Source organism: Labeo rohita, chromosome 8 (assembly GCF_022985175.1).
Source record: "Labeo rohita strain BAU-BD-2019 chromosome 8, IGBB_LRoh.1.0, whole genome shotgun sequence".
In the NCBI taxonomy this organism is placed as follows: domain Eukaryota; kingdom Metazoa; phylum Chordata; class Actinopteri; order Cypriniformes; family Cyprinidae; genus Labeo; species Labeo rohita.
Window position 1 is genome coordinate 6,075,115 of NC_066876.1, and position 14,946 is coordinate 6,090,060.

General features: G+C 36.8%; 1 protein-coding gene across 2 annotated transcripts in view; it reads right to left on the bottom strand.

Moving 5' to 3' along the window:
* The window catches only part of fgfr1a (fibroblast growth factor receptor 1a), a 50,705-nt gene that overhangs the window by 17,873 nt on the left and 17,886 nt on the right, over nucleotides 1-14,946 (bottom strand). The window contains exons 3-8 of one of the 2 annotated variants that reach the window (XM_051116896.1): nucleotides 11,292-11,549; nucleotides 11,128-11,211; nucleotides 10,559-10,731; nucleotides 4,327-4,450; nucleotides 2,189-2,379; nucleotides 363-510 (exon numbers count right to left, since the gene is read on the bottom strand). In XM_051116896.1, coding sequence (XP_050972853.1) covers nucleotides 363-510; nucleotides 2,189-2,379; nucleotides 4,327-4,450; nucleotides 10,559-10,731; nucleotides 11,128-11,211; nucleotides 11,292-11,549 — 978 coding nt within the window. The remainder of the gene's footprint in view (nucleotides 1-362; nucleotides 511-2,188; nucleotides 2,380-4,326; nucleotides 4,451-10,558; nucleotides 10,732-11,127; nucleotides 11,212-11,291; nucleotides 11,550-14,946) is intronic. The other variant, XM_051116897.1, reaches the window with a different exon arrangement.

Genomic DNA, 14,946 nt, shown 5'->3' on the forward strand with positions numbered 1-14,946 from the left:
TGAAGGAATTTAGACAGGCACATTCCCAAGGTGCCACTGAAAGGCTTTTGAAGTGCAAGAGAGCGCAAGTAATCTTCAGAGGGCATGAAACACACCCTTATTAGGAGGGCAAAGTGTAGCACAGAGATGGAGAGAAGGAAACGTCCAGTGTAAACAAAAGCCAAAATGCTTCCAGTTGCTCTGCTGGGATTTTCCATGGCGTCATTTACGGCACCACAACGGGCACCACAGAAAACAAAAAGGAGCGACGAAGTGGGAAGATGAGTTGTGGGCATCTAAAAGCCCGATAACCGCTGTCTCTAACTGTGTATGTCTGCCTCTTTCTGCACTGATGAATCTCTGTAGCAGGGGTCGTGTGTTACCTTGCAAGTGTTTAACGACGGTGAGCCATGCTGATTGGTTGGCTTGGCCTATATAATTGGCCACTTTACATATATACTCCCCACTTTCTTCTTCGGTCACGTTGTACAGCGTCAAGACCTGTGTGTCCGAGCTGTTGACCCCAGAGTGCTGCGGAGGTCAAACATATGTTAGAGGTCAAGCACAAGTCAAACGCTGAGGTCACTGAGATCCCAGCAGTCACTGAAGGACAAAAACGTCCATTACTGCTCTTATTAAATACATTATGACAGTCTGCCAAGAACATGGCTCATATTTTCCCTAAAAGCTGTTAGTCTTGCTCCATTTGCTCAGGTGATCTGTTTATAGAGGTGAAGTAATATGGTGAAAGTTACTTTGAAAAAGATGCGGACAAACAATTGTGGACACAGACGTTTAACAGCAACAGAAAAGGTAGGGATCTATGGACAACACAGATTTCTGATATTTGTGTGCAACATGAGCAATGTCAGCAGTATGTTACAACATCAGTTACCACAGAGATGAAAAATAAGTTTTTAAAAAATTAATAGATTTAAAATGCATTTATTTTAAACCAAGTATAGTTCAAGTCTGTTAACATATTTACAGACATATTGCTTGAGACTTCCTGATATAAAAATTGTAATAAAACTTTATTTGGAGTACTGCTGGTGCACAGTGCACATTTTTTAATATTAAACCTAAAATGCGTTTTAATGTCATTATTGATGAGGATTGTATGATCTTTAAATAATATCAGTCTTTAAATGCAAAATAGTGTACCTAAAAGTATACTTGTACTTTAGCACAATTAAATATACTTCTGTAGATCTTTGGTTGGAGTTTATGGGGAAATTGGTTTATGTTTGCTTCATAGACATCCACTGGCAGTGTGTCAACATGTTTATTTGTATGGCAGTGCTATTGTTAACTGAAACTATTTACAATTACTTAAATTTAGCTGAAAAAAATAAAATAAAATAAAATAAAATAAATATATATGAATTTATATATTATTGTAATATATATATATATATATATATATATATATAAAAAAAAAACAATACCACTGATGTACAGTGAGTTTGTTATTTGAATCACTGCAGACAATTAAATATTGTAATCTCTGCAGTCATCATGTTATTATTAACACTTTCTCTGCAAACATTTTTTTAAAAAGTTGCTAGCCACCTGCAGCATTTTTGAAAAATTTCACAAAACTTTCACGGACCCCAGAATATTGTGTTATATGAATATTTGAACATACATTATTTCAACAGAAAGCAAAGAGCCTTGATTATGGGCAAGTTAAAAAAATAACAATAAAAAAAATAACATTTAAAGTTTTAATTAATTAAATTAAAAAAAAAAAAAAAAAAAAAAAAGCCACATTTTGAGCAAAAAGCTGATGATCAAAACATAGATGGAGTCGATCACTTCCATCAGCACAACCAAAGCTTGTAGTCCTAAACCACTTCCTAGGTCAAAAATTTCATTTGGTAACATTAGGCAGTTTTGATTTATATGTTTTTTAATGTTTGATGATGGCAATATTTTATATATGTATCTGTTTGCATATGCTAATACTTATTTCTGTCCCTTCTTCACCTGTTTTGATACAGACATACTGTACTCTTTAAAAAGATGTGTAAAATCACTTCCAACTGTATAACAGTGAAAACACAGAAAGCAGGAAGATTCAGTCACCGGCTGGGAAGCATCATCTCATAAATGATAGAAAATTTCATTAATGGCAGGGAGAGAATTAACTTACATGGACAACACTGACACACTTTAATCAAACATTCAATCTGGTGTAATGTTTTACCTTCAATATCCGAACATATGGTAGTCCGTCAGGGCCGACTCTACTGCCGTTGACCTCAATGTGCTTCAGCCACTGGATGTGAGGCTGAGGATCGCTGAAGACTTTACATTCAAACTCCACGTCACTCCCCACCTTTACTGTACGGTTAGCAGGCAACCCAGCCTGAAGAATCGGCCTGTGCGGTGAACGCTCTGTATAATACACACAGTACACAGTTAGTGTTATTGAAGTGATCCCAATTAACATAAAAACTCATGTTAATCCTTTTCCCCTCTTAAAGAAATCAAAACTGGAATCTGCATCACGGCAAATGGAATTTTCAACAGATGTTCAATAAACACTCACTCATGTCATATAGCCTGCAGGAAGCAGCCGCTTTAACATGTAGGCTAAACATTTATTATAATTGCTGTAATTTGGTGGAAATGAGTGGAAATGTTATTTTAAGCCACAACCCATCTCTCAGACCCTTAGACCAAAAATCTCTAGTGTAAATCCACAGATAATCTGAAAAGTGCTGTCTAAACGTAAAATGTTATGTTTAGTCAACTCAAATATAGTTGAGTTAATACAATTTAAACAATTGAAAAATTTGACTAAACTTCACATTTTAAGGCAGCACAAACTGGTTTACTGTGGTTTGGGCATCTTTGTTGTAGTTGGTACACTATATGTATATATATATATATATATATATATATATATATATATATATATATATATTTTTTTTTTTTTTTTTTTGTTTTTTGTTTTTGAGAAAATAACTGATCGTTTCACTAGATAAGACCCTTCTTCCTCGGCTGGAATCGTTTACAACCGCATTTTGGATGGTTTGAAGCCACATTTAAACTGCATTTTGGAAGTTCAAACTCGGGGCACCATATCAGTCCATTATATGAAGAAAAATCCTGAAACGTTTCCCTCAAAAAAACATAATTTCTTCATGACGAAGAAAGAAAGACATCTTGGAGGACAAGGGATGAGTACATTATGTCAATTTTTGTTCTGGAAGTGGAAATTTTTTTTTTTAAAGTTTTAATTTAAAAAAAAAAAAGCCACATTTTGAGCAATACGTTGATGATCAAAACATAGATTGAGTTGATCGCTTCCATCAGCACAACCAAAGCTTGTAGTCCTAAACCACTTCCTGGATATATATATATATTTTTCAATCTCTGTGGCTGCAAAAGAATACATTCAGCATCAACAGCCCTAATTTGCATTCTTTGCTCTTCAAAAAAAACCATCATGATGGAAAAAAAAAATTGAAAGAAAAATTTACTTGCTCAATATGTCCATTTTTTTTTTTAAAGAAAAAAATCTAAAAATCACACACATGACATTACATCATAATTTCAACCTCTAAACTCATAAGTAGGACCTTCCCAGGAGGACTTGATGGCACAAACATGCAAGTGTCTGTCTTGTGTGTGCTAAATTCAAACACTGTCTTCTCATGAAAGTGTATGCATGGTGCAAATGATGTCACAGTGGGCTCCGTCTACATGGGTGTAGCTCTGATTTATTTGCTACTTAATGAAGGCGATCAATCAAGTCCACGTCAGCCAATCAGTGCTTAAATTACTTTATTCCAAATACTCTGATCTCATCTTGAGCCACTAACCACATCTCTAACTCATCCACGGCATCAAGTAAACACTTTGTATTTGCAATGGATCATTTAACACACACCATCAACGGAGTCCACGTGCCTGTCCTTGACAAGCACACAGACACTCGCACGCAAAGTGTAAAGCCACCCGTTACTTCGGTTCATTTCAGGGAAGTAATGGTAACCATTAGTGGTACTGCGCCAAAGCATTAGTCGTATGGAAAACAACACCCATTTGCATCTGATTGACTCGGGTAAACATTGCAGTGGTTCTGCGACCCTCCCTTGGGTATCATTTGCTATCTCCTGTGCTTTGCTTTAACAAAAAAACGTGAATCGATTTAATCAGAGGTTTAGCTATAAATCATTGCAGCTGAGTTAGTTGGGAAGGGAAGAGCAACATAATTTGCTCTCAACCAAAGAATGATAAAAAACTAAAAATAAAAGCTGGAGTTGAAAGGAAAATGACATTTAAAAACTAAATTTCAAAAGGCTGAGGTAAAATGAGAAAAGAAGAATGACTGACCGACTACGTCCAGCTGGTAGGTGTGATTGATGCTGCCGTATTTGTTTTCCACCAGGCAAGTGTAGTTGCCTTTGTCTGATGGTACAACCGACTCCATAATGATGGTCCACATGTGCTCTCGAACCTGTCGAGTAAAACAAAAAAGGTGAAAAAGTGTGCAGACCTAAATTCGCTTACATTTATCACATACTCCAGGAACCTAAAATTTCCTAAATGTACATGCACACTTAGGTTTGTTTGTTAATCAATTAGCCTATACAGTTTAGATCAGTGGTTCCCAACCACATTCCTGGAGGCCCCCCAACACTGCACATTTTGCATTTCTCCTTTGTCTGAAAGACCCATTTCATGTCTTGGAGTCTCTATTAATGAGCTGATGATTTGAATCAGGTGTGTTTGATTAAGGAGACATGGAAAACATGCAGTGTTGGGGGGCCTCCAGGAACGTGGTTGGGAACCGTATAGGCTAACTGGTTAACAAACAAACCTAAGTGTGCATGTACAGCATCCATTCAGTCATCAAAACATTACCAAACACACACGCACACTGCAAAGACAGTGCTGATGTTGACACCCGCACTTATAGCCAATCACGGATCAGCAGACATATGTGATAATTCATGAGTGATGGATTTTTAGCGTAATAACTGATCAGATTTTGAATGTGTAACTAAATTATGATATTTAAATGAATAACTTTAAGTGTTCACAGTGCCTATAAGTTACACGGTAAAGAGCGGGAGAGTGATTCATTTCTGAAAACATGAATTACACTTGTGGAGGTAGATGACATGATCTAAATCAGAGCACAGTTTAACAATTTAATCAAAATTGAAACTAAATATCTGGGTCTATACAATCTTGTCTTTTATCTTTTAAAGGTCCAGATTGGTACTATCCTTGAAAGCTGCTGGACTTCTTTAGTTTTGACTGTGCAAAGTTCTGTATTATGTTCTACAATGTACTTCACGAAAGACTTCCTCTATTTTGGTGTGAAGTTGAAGTGCAACATGAAGGTAAGGTTGTTGTTAATTTTTTATTTTCATATTATCATACAGTAGGCTATAAATCAATGAATGACAGTTTTAACTGTCATGGTGTAAACAAGTGTGAAATATCTGCTAATTATGTTGCTTTTCCTGATCACTTATATTGGGCACTTTTTTTGCACTTAAATTGGCTTATTCTGACTGTTGACATTGAAAATGCTGCATGTATTTTTTTTTAATGTCATGTGTTTTGACAGCGTCTGCTTGCATAGGCTATTTTAACCATATTTAAAATTAAATATTTCAAATTGTAACCATATTTAAAATTAATTCCCACTAATGTATTTGCACAGATTTGATCCGTTTACCTGGGAAATGTATCTATATGCATATTATTTTGGTGTTATTATTTTGTTTTAAGAAGTTAAAAAATGGTCCTCATCAACAGTGGTTGCCATGGTAATAACATTCTATCACATTTTTTTGACAGTTAAAGTTTTGTGCGTTTTTTTGTTGGAGTGGGTGGGTTTTTTCGAGCTTTTGGGCTCGAAAACGTCCATTTAATCTGGCAACACTTCCCAAAAGACTAGTTGTCTGCGAAGACAAATGCACAAGAAGACAGGACAATGCAGAGACTCTCAATGTGGAATCACCGCAACACCGCTGGAATTGCTTGCTAGTTCAATGCTGAACAGGGTAAGGATCTGTCTCAGCATGTTTAAGAGGAATCAGACTAAGAAACCAAAGTTATGGCTAAGAAACCCACTAAAGTAACTAAACTATGGAAGAGAACGGAAGAAGAGTGGATCAAGATCACACCAGTGCAGCCTGAGAAACTAGTGATGTCCTGCGGCCGCAGATGTGCTGAAGTTATTCAAAGCAAGGGCCTCTACATTTCCTACTAATTTTTGACAGCTGTAACCCTCCAAAATTGTAGTTGTAATCATCTTACGTTCTACAGTGGTTACTGTTCTCTAACTTTGATCAATGAATAATTTAATAATTTTGATCACTGAATAATTTAGGTTTTTGTTGAAATGCAAACCTACAGCTAATATTCCTTCAAATTTTGAATGATAAAGATTAACAATATTTCAGAAAAAATAAAATAAAATCAAGCATTTACAGATTGTTCTCTAAATTTGATCTCCACTGTATAAACTTCAACGAAGAAATTTTTTCTTGCAGCCCAACAAGTAAAAGCAGAAAACTGCTAGATGCATTAAAGGACTGATTGTCTTTTAAGATCATTTCACTGAAAGGCTAAGAAAGTTTAACGGAGTGAGTTGGCAGCAAATCCCCGTCAGGTCAGTTTAACATCAGTCAGGCACGAGATCAGAGCCGTGGAGAACAGTGTGTTTCATGGTGGAGAGTGGGAAACAGGCCACTCCATGTCCTCTAGTACAGACCTCTTCTAAAGCCAAAAGCTCTATGAACTGCCAGAAAACATCAAACTTCAGTCTATTAAAAAACATATGTCTGCTAAACAGCATGGACCTCTACAAAGCAGCAGAATTTTTTAAAAACATGCTTATGTTTTTTTATGTATAATATGTTTGTCACACAAAGTCTTCAGAAGCACGCAAGTGTAATGTTATGGTTCTTAATATACCCTTCTTTGTCCTTGACAGCTCATTTTGTGTTTCAGAGAAATATAGTGTCATTTGGGTTTGGACTGACACAAGGTTGAGTAAACAACGACAGGATTTCTATTTTCGGGTAAACTACGCCTATAAAGATCCAGCAGACAGAGCAAGTGTTCGCTGCAGTAACAGCTCTTCTTGATTAAATGAGATTTGGGTCGGGCAAAATTAATAAGAGGTTATGGCTTCTCGGCCTCCAGAACCCCAGATGTGAGCTGCTACACTCACAGTCTGCCCGACTTCCTTTTCACAATCACTTAATGTAAATGAACAATTGTGCCAGACTCTTGTTAAACAAAAGAAACCACAAGAGGCTATGAAGAGCGCTGGGGGAGGTTACTACGAAAAGCTGCAAGGGCCCCTTAACGGAAGCAGCTCACACTCCTGGAGCTCAAACACACGTTTGGATGAATGTATGTATGCTTTGCTATAGCTATGATATGGCTCAGTTAAAAAATAAATAAATCAAAAATAAAAATGAGAGCATATTACTTAGTTATACCCAAATGTTTGTATAAACCATGTTGATGCACGTTACTGTGCGTGCGTGCATGTGTGTATGCATTGCAGTGGCCTCAAACACACTCCAGATGGTAAAGTGTGTATGCGGTGAGGAGAGGAAGAGGACTAATGTCTCCCAGCTGGAGAACACCTTGATGAGAAACACAGACGCTACAGGTCCACAATGACACAAGCAGAAAACAGCAGAAAATATCATGTTGAAGAAAGTAGAAAAAAAATGTAATTAAAGAAATGTTTGAACTCAAAAATTAAGATTCTGTTCTATTTAATTATGTTGATTTTTAAGAGACATTATACATTTTCACAAAAACCTTCACACAGTAGTCCATGCAACTCACGCTATATTCAGAGTAAAGGCCCGTTCACACCAAGAATAACAACAACAAAATAGTTTTTAAAAATAATTTAAAATTTAAAATCATAGAGTCCATACCACAACTATAATGATAAACATTGGAATCACTTTCAGAACATTCTTCCAGCTGAAGAACAATAAAAACACTGACAGCAAATCATATCCATCCTGTTTTAGACAGCATGAACATTTAAAGTGACAGACCACAAAACTGCAGCACACACTTATAATAATAAGAGAGTTATTGTGCACTGATGTGGATGCCTAAACAGCTATCATTATACTCATCTTCATAGTTCTTGGTGTGAACGGGCCATAAGGCTGTCAAATGGAAGCTTAACCATGATTGCTTGATGTGCAAGAGCCAATGAGTTTTTTTTCTTGAGCTGCTATTGACCATATTCAATGTGCTGTAGGTATGTGGATTGATCAATATTTATATTACTGTGCAAAAATAATTTTTTATCTTTTGCTGTAGTGTGTCAGTAGGAAATATCAGTTTATATCTTATATCTTTTTTGTATTAATTATATTAATCCAGTAAGATTTTAGCATGCACAAGGACTGTGACAACAGCCAGTGCTCCACACAGAGATCTGATCATTCAGATCATCTGGAATGACATGAAGAATAAAACAAAAATAAATAAAGAAACAGACTAAGTCCAGAAGAACCGTGGCAATGTCTCCAAGATACTTTAAGAAACCATCCAGCAAAGCTACCAGACAAACTATGCACGAGCAGTGTTGGGGAAAGTTACTTATAAAAGTACTGCATTACAATATTTTGTTACTTCCTAAAAAAGTAACTAATTACATTACTCAGTTACTTTTTATGGAAAGTAGGGGTGTAACGGTACACAGATGTCACGATTCGGTACGTACCTTGGTTCGAGGGTCACAGTTCTATACAATTTCGGTACAATAGAAAAAAATAAATAAATCTACTGTGCTAGATTTCTTTTAATTTATTTTTAACAGACAGTAGTACAATTTTTTTTCCACCTACATGTGAAAACACTAAATATTACATCAAATTATAATGTCATATACAGGCTATCAAATCTGCAGTACATATATACCTACAAGGAATAAATACTTTACATATATTTAATTTAGTTAACTGTTAGACAAGGGGGAAAAACAGTGTGACACATAACGTAGCCTATATTTGCTGAGTTTCAGTTCAATTTTGTGACAGAAAGGAAACTCAAATGGCAGAAAGCGACATCCTATTTGTTTTTTGTTTAGGTTGATTTTGCTGGTATGAGGAAAGTTGAAGTAATCGCGCTGGCGCGCACAAACACAAAATATATACATGAGCGCGCCGCCTCACTGTGTCTCTGTAGGAATGCATCAGCATTTGGATACATCCTCAATATGAAAATATTATGGAATATTTGGATTTGTGCCGAATGAGAGAGATAGGATACAAGAGCATAAAGCTCCATTTCACAGACAGTTGAGGGCGCAAGCCTTTAAAGTAACGTTATACTCATTTGTCAGTGAGAGACGTGTTCAGAATCAGCTTTGTTTTCAAGTGCGCAACTCCTATCATTCGCTGTTCTTCTGTGGTCGGTTATCAAACAGAGTTGCATTACTGCGGGCGCCCCCTTCTGGATTAAGGGTGAATTGCTTGTATTCGTTGTAAGACCTCATGCACCGAACCGAGATGCCCGTACCGTGACAGTTCGGTACGAGGACATGTATCGTTACACCCCTAATGAAAAGTAATGCATTACGTTACTTTTGCATTACTTTTTAAATCTGGGCTTCCGATTTCTTTTAACATGGGGACAGGAAAAAAGCTGTTTTCAACGCAAATTGTGCTTGCACCTAATATTAATTTAATTTAGTTAATAGCAGTCAATTGCTAAATACAAGCAATTTATGACAATGTTTTTGAAAGCATCCTAACATTACAGCATTTTCACACCAGTGCCTAAAACCTTTAACAGTACTGTAATTTTGCAGGTTGGTTTCCTCACAGCATCTTGGAGATGATGTAACAATTGTTCTGGATTTAGTTTATTGTAATTAAATTTTTATTACATTTTGGTGAAATATCTATTTAAGTTCCATTAATGACTCTGATATATTTTGTTTTTGGTCCTTTTAGAGCTTGGAAGACGTAATTACTATAAATAGTTTTTAAATGGACAACAGATGCATGAAGAAAATTCTCTTTTTGTGTTCCAAAATAATTAATCAATTCCAAAATAATTCATTCAATTTAAAACACTATTGTGCATAACTAAAACAACTTTGGGCTGAACTACACACTGCATAAGTGTGAAACAAGTGAACTGAGGCTGAAACTCAAACAAAGCACTCAAACTAATGATGCTTGGCTAAGAAATCAATTTAAAATGTTTTGTTTCTTTGGGTCTGCTGATATTCAACATGGTCAAATGACTTAAAGGACAGGGTTGGATTATCCTGGACTTAATTCTCATCAGTCTGAGCACAACCAGCTGTGTAAAATGAGGACAGCCAAGTAAGAGCAGGCCGCCTCCACCAGAAACTCACAGCTCCAGTGTCTGCCTTCCAGGCATGGCTATTCAGCCTCTGTCATGCTACAGTGAGGTGTCTGGAAGACAGATTCGTTGAAGACGGGTGCCCTTTTAACCCCCAAACCAGAGTAGCTGGGTAGCAAACTGGAGTTTGGTAACCAAGATATTGTATGTTTCATGATTTTAATGGGTTGTAGTGTTGTGCCCTCACCTTGTAGCCTCCTATTCGCTGGTCTTTCTTAAACTCTTTGCCGTTTTTGAGCCACTTGAGTGTTGGTGTAGGGTTTCCATTGGCCTGGCAACGAAACTTGACGGTTTTGCTGGCAGGAACAGCATGGAGCTTCTTCTCCATCTTATCAGGTTGAGCCCAGGCAGGCGCCATTGCTGAGGAACAGATAGAAAGTACATAAAATAAGATTGAGAAAGTTAGATTAGTCATTCAAAGGCCTGGGCCATGACTATTTTAAAAGTGTAATCCAATGCGGCAGATCAAAGTGTGAAAGATTTGGGTGTTGGTTGGTATTTTCACTCCTTTTGACTGGCTTGATAGTGCCTTCGGGACTCAAAGCGTGATCCATCAAAAGCAATAAAGGCTTTTCAGTCTAATGAACAAAGGCACATTCCACAAGACGCCTGTGGTTTATAAGACAAAAATGTGCTCTATTTCCTGTTATAATTCCTGCTCTGAAGGAAAATATTAACAATATTGTAAGGAACAGATACTGTTCCAGAGACTGACATAGTCAGAGTTTGGAGCACAGACGGAGGAAGGTGACTCACGAAGCAGTTTCTGGTCACTTGATAGCTTGGCCTCTTCCGAGGAAGACTCATCTTCTTCGTCATCTTCTGAGGAAGCCAATCCATCTGATCAAGAACAAAATTTAGGTAAAATTCTTTTGTTGTTGTTAACAATATGAAAATCAACCCAAATAATCGTTTCTCACCTGTAACGTTGACATTGAAGTATTCTGTATGGTTGCTGTTGGGTCCCTGAGCAAAGCAAGCATACAGACCAGAGTCGGCCGGCTCTACCGTTTCAATCTCCATCTGATAGTTGCGCAGGTGGATGTGCTCTCCGTCAACCAGGGGAACGTGGTCTTTAGTCCAAGTCACTTCCTGTGTCTCCTCTTTACCTTTACAGGTCAGCTCCAGTTTGTCCCCCGGATACAAGGTGTACGGCGTCGGCTCGACCAGGGCTAACACTAAAAACAGAAATGCAAGAAATTAGTTACATTTAATACAATTAATTAGGGATGTTTAATAGGAATCAGGGGCATAATTAGTGCACAAATTATTAAAAAAAAAAAAAAATTCACTGCACTAAAATAACCTAGTTATATCAAATCAAAAATCTTTCTATAAACTTTAAAATAAATGCTTCTAAGTGAAATACTGTTTACTATCTCATTTTCATTTCATCTCTATGCACACTTGCTACACAGTAAACATTTGTATTTTATCCAATTTCTTTTATCTGTTACAGTTTCACAACACATTCTTAAGAATTAAATTTGTCTTAACTGCTATTTTCTTCTTATTTTATAATTTAAAAAAAAAGAATAAAGTTTAGAATTCCTAGAAACATTTCTTAACAATGTTCTTTTCTTTTTCTTAAGAAGGACAGAACCTCAAAATAATCCCAACGTCTTCAATTCAAGGTAAGATATTTAATTAATTTATTGGGTTGTTTTAAATATTAAGCATTACACTATCCACACATAATGTGACACTATTTCTAGGGATGCGCACAAGTACTCTGATGTGACGCTAATGATCGACAATATAAACAATGAGTGGTCATAATCATGCTTAACATAACTTTTTGCTGAAATGTGGCTTTTTTGGGGGTCAAAATTCAGTAACAACTCTACAAAAATGAGTCAGATAGGAATCTTACAAATGAATGCAACAAATCTTTCAATCTTGAGACAGGCTTTTTAAAAATGTAACACCAATGTGACACCAAGTATTAATGGAGAAGTTGATTTCCAGAACAAAATTTACAGATAATGTACTCAACCTCTTGTCATCCAAGATGTTCTTCAGTCGTAAAGAAAAACATTACAGGATTTTTCTCCATACTGGACTTCAATGGTGGATTTTGAACGTCCAAAATGTAGTTTAAATGCAGCTCCAAATGGCTCTAAACGATCCCAGCCAAGGAAGAAGGGTCTTATCTAGCAAAAAGACTGGTTATTTTCTAAAAAATATATATACAATTTATATACTTTTTAACCTCAAATGCTCACTTCACTCATCTGCCTGAACTTTTTTCCAGTTCATGACAGTTAGGGTATGTCGAAAAACTCCCATCTCATTTTCTCCTCCAACTTCAAAATCGTCCTACATCGCCATTTTACCTTTTTTGTAAAGGGTGTTTGATCATCTTTACATGTTCACTTTGTAAACACTGGGTGGGTACTTTTGCAGCGATGTAGGATGATTTTAAAGTTGGAGGAGAAAATGAGATGGGAGTTTTGACATACCCTAACTGTCATGAACAGGAAAAAACAGAGCTCAGGCAGATGACACAAGACAAGCATTTAAGGTTAAAAAGTATATAAATTGTAATTTTTCTTAGAAAATAAGCGATAGTTTCACTAGATATGACACTTCTTCCTCGGCTGGGATCATTTAGAGCCCTTTGAAGCTGCATGTAAACTGCATTTTAGACGTTCAAAATCAGGGGCACCATTGAAGTCCAGTATATAGAGAAAAATCCTGAAATGTTTTCCTCAAAAAACAATTTCTTTACGACTGAAGAAAGAAAGACATGAACATCTTGGATGACAAGGGGGTCAGTAAATTATCTGTAAATTTTTGTTCTGGAACTGAACTAATCTTTAAACTACCATCAAATCACTCGCAAAGGAAATATAGTGTGTGTTTTTAATTTTTATGCAACCTGCAGGCAGTGCAAAAAGACTGTCGTGTTTTACATTAACAGTTGATGAGTAGTTTTTTAGCAAGAAGCCATTGAACATTTCCTTTGAGAAGTTAATTTTTCAAGAACTGTACTGTTCTTATGAACAGAGAATTATGAGAATTTATCTTAACGTCTTAGATGTAACTGAGCCCCAGAACATTAGAGTACTGATGAGCGAAAACACCTTCAAGCATCTATCAAAGATACCACCTCAGTCACTGCTAAATCAAATCTGTGTTTGTATTAGTCAAGGGCCAATTGTCAGGCCAATTCTGAGAAAGAGCTCAAATGTGATTATGGGATGCAAGGTTGGGGGCATTGCCACAGACACCGCCACCTGAGCCCACCCGTCGCTCCTGACGACCAGCAGAGATGGGGGGGAGGTCTAAATATAATTACGCTGATTCATTGTCCATCAACATTATGTCACCCGTCTGCACCTTTCAAGCAACTGGCCATACTCTTTTAAAAGGGGGCCTGCTTCTTAGTAGTGTACTGGAGAATTATCCCTGTTGGGGGTCCTCTTTAAAAGAATAGACTGATGTTGTCAAAAAGCACATACTGACACCATATGCTAATTGTGACTCTTTACTAACTGCAAGCTGAGGTGAGATTTTCACATTTACAAAACAAATGGTGACTGCCTCATATTCAAATGGTAATTGGATTCATTTCCCTTCAATAACAATGCATTTGACATGCCAACGGCATCTAAATGCTTGGTTTCCTGTAAAAGATGCACCAAGTCTTGACGACTGTTCAAAAAAAAAGGTCAAATTTCTATGGAATCCTGCCTCCCGCTGAAGACGACATTTACACTATTGTTTAGAAATGTGAGTAAACCCAAAGAAACAACGCGTGGCCTACATCCTACTCAATGTGGTAAAAAGACTCAAAAACAAAAAAGGTGAATGCATAGAAAAATCACAAAAGAAAAATTCTTCTGTCTGGCAGAGGTCTACAGTTGTGAAAAAGCATTCATTTAAAAAGGATTTTAAGGAAAGACGCAGCTTTGGTGATACTGGTATGCTCATTACTGACACGTCTGTAATAGTAAACAGTGTAAACGTAAGCCAGGTTTCCTCCTGACTAGTTCTGCTGTAGTAACTCCGCCCATCACTACCATTAACTCTGCTAATAAAGGCGAGTGAGTGAGAGGCCTGTAGCAGCAGGTTTTTGGGCTGGTATCCATGGTGACCTCAGTAGGGTCTAGTTAAGGTATTTCCTGCTTCGCATGTGTCTAACAGGCTCTTAATCCTGACAGGAACAGGGGCCAGGGAGAGATCAACTTTCCCCACCAATACACTGCAGAAAAGAATGAAGGAAGGAGAAAAGAAGATGAGCTAGCATAGTCTGATTTAGAGACAAAAGGAAAGTAAAATAGGGCAAGTTATCAAACTTTGAATCCTTTGAACGCTTATCAAAGTTTGATTGTTTTCAAGGTTGGCAAGTCCATTTTTATATACCTTGATATCCATACTAGCTATTGAACATATGCACACTTACTCCTCGAGAAAAAAAAAATTTGAAGGTGCTGTATGCCATTTTTTTGACTGTACTTAAAGGATTAGTTCGCTTCCAGAACAAAAATTTGTAGATAATTTACTCACCCCCTTGTCAGCCAAAATGTTCATGTCTTTCTTTCTTCATTCGTAAAGAAATTATGTTTTGTG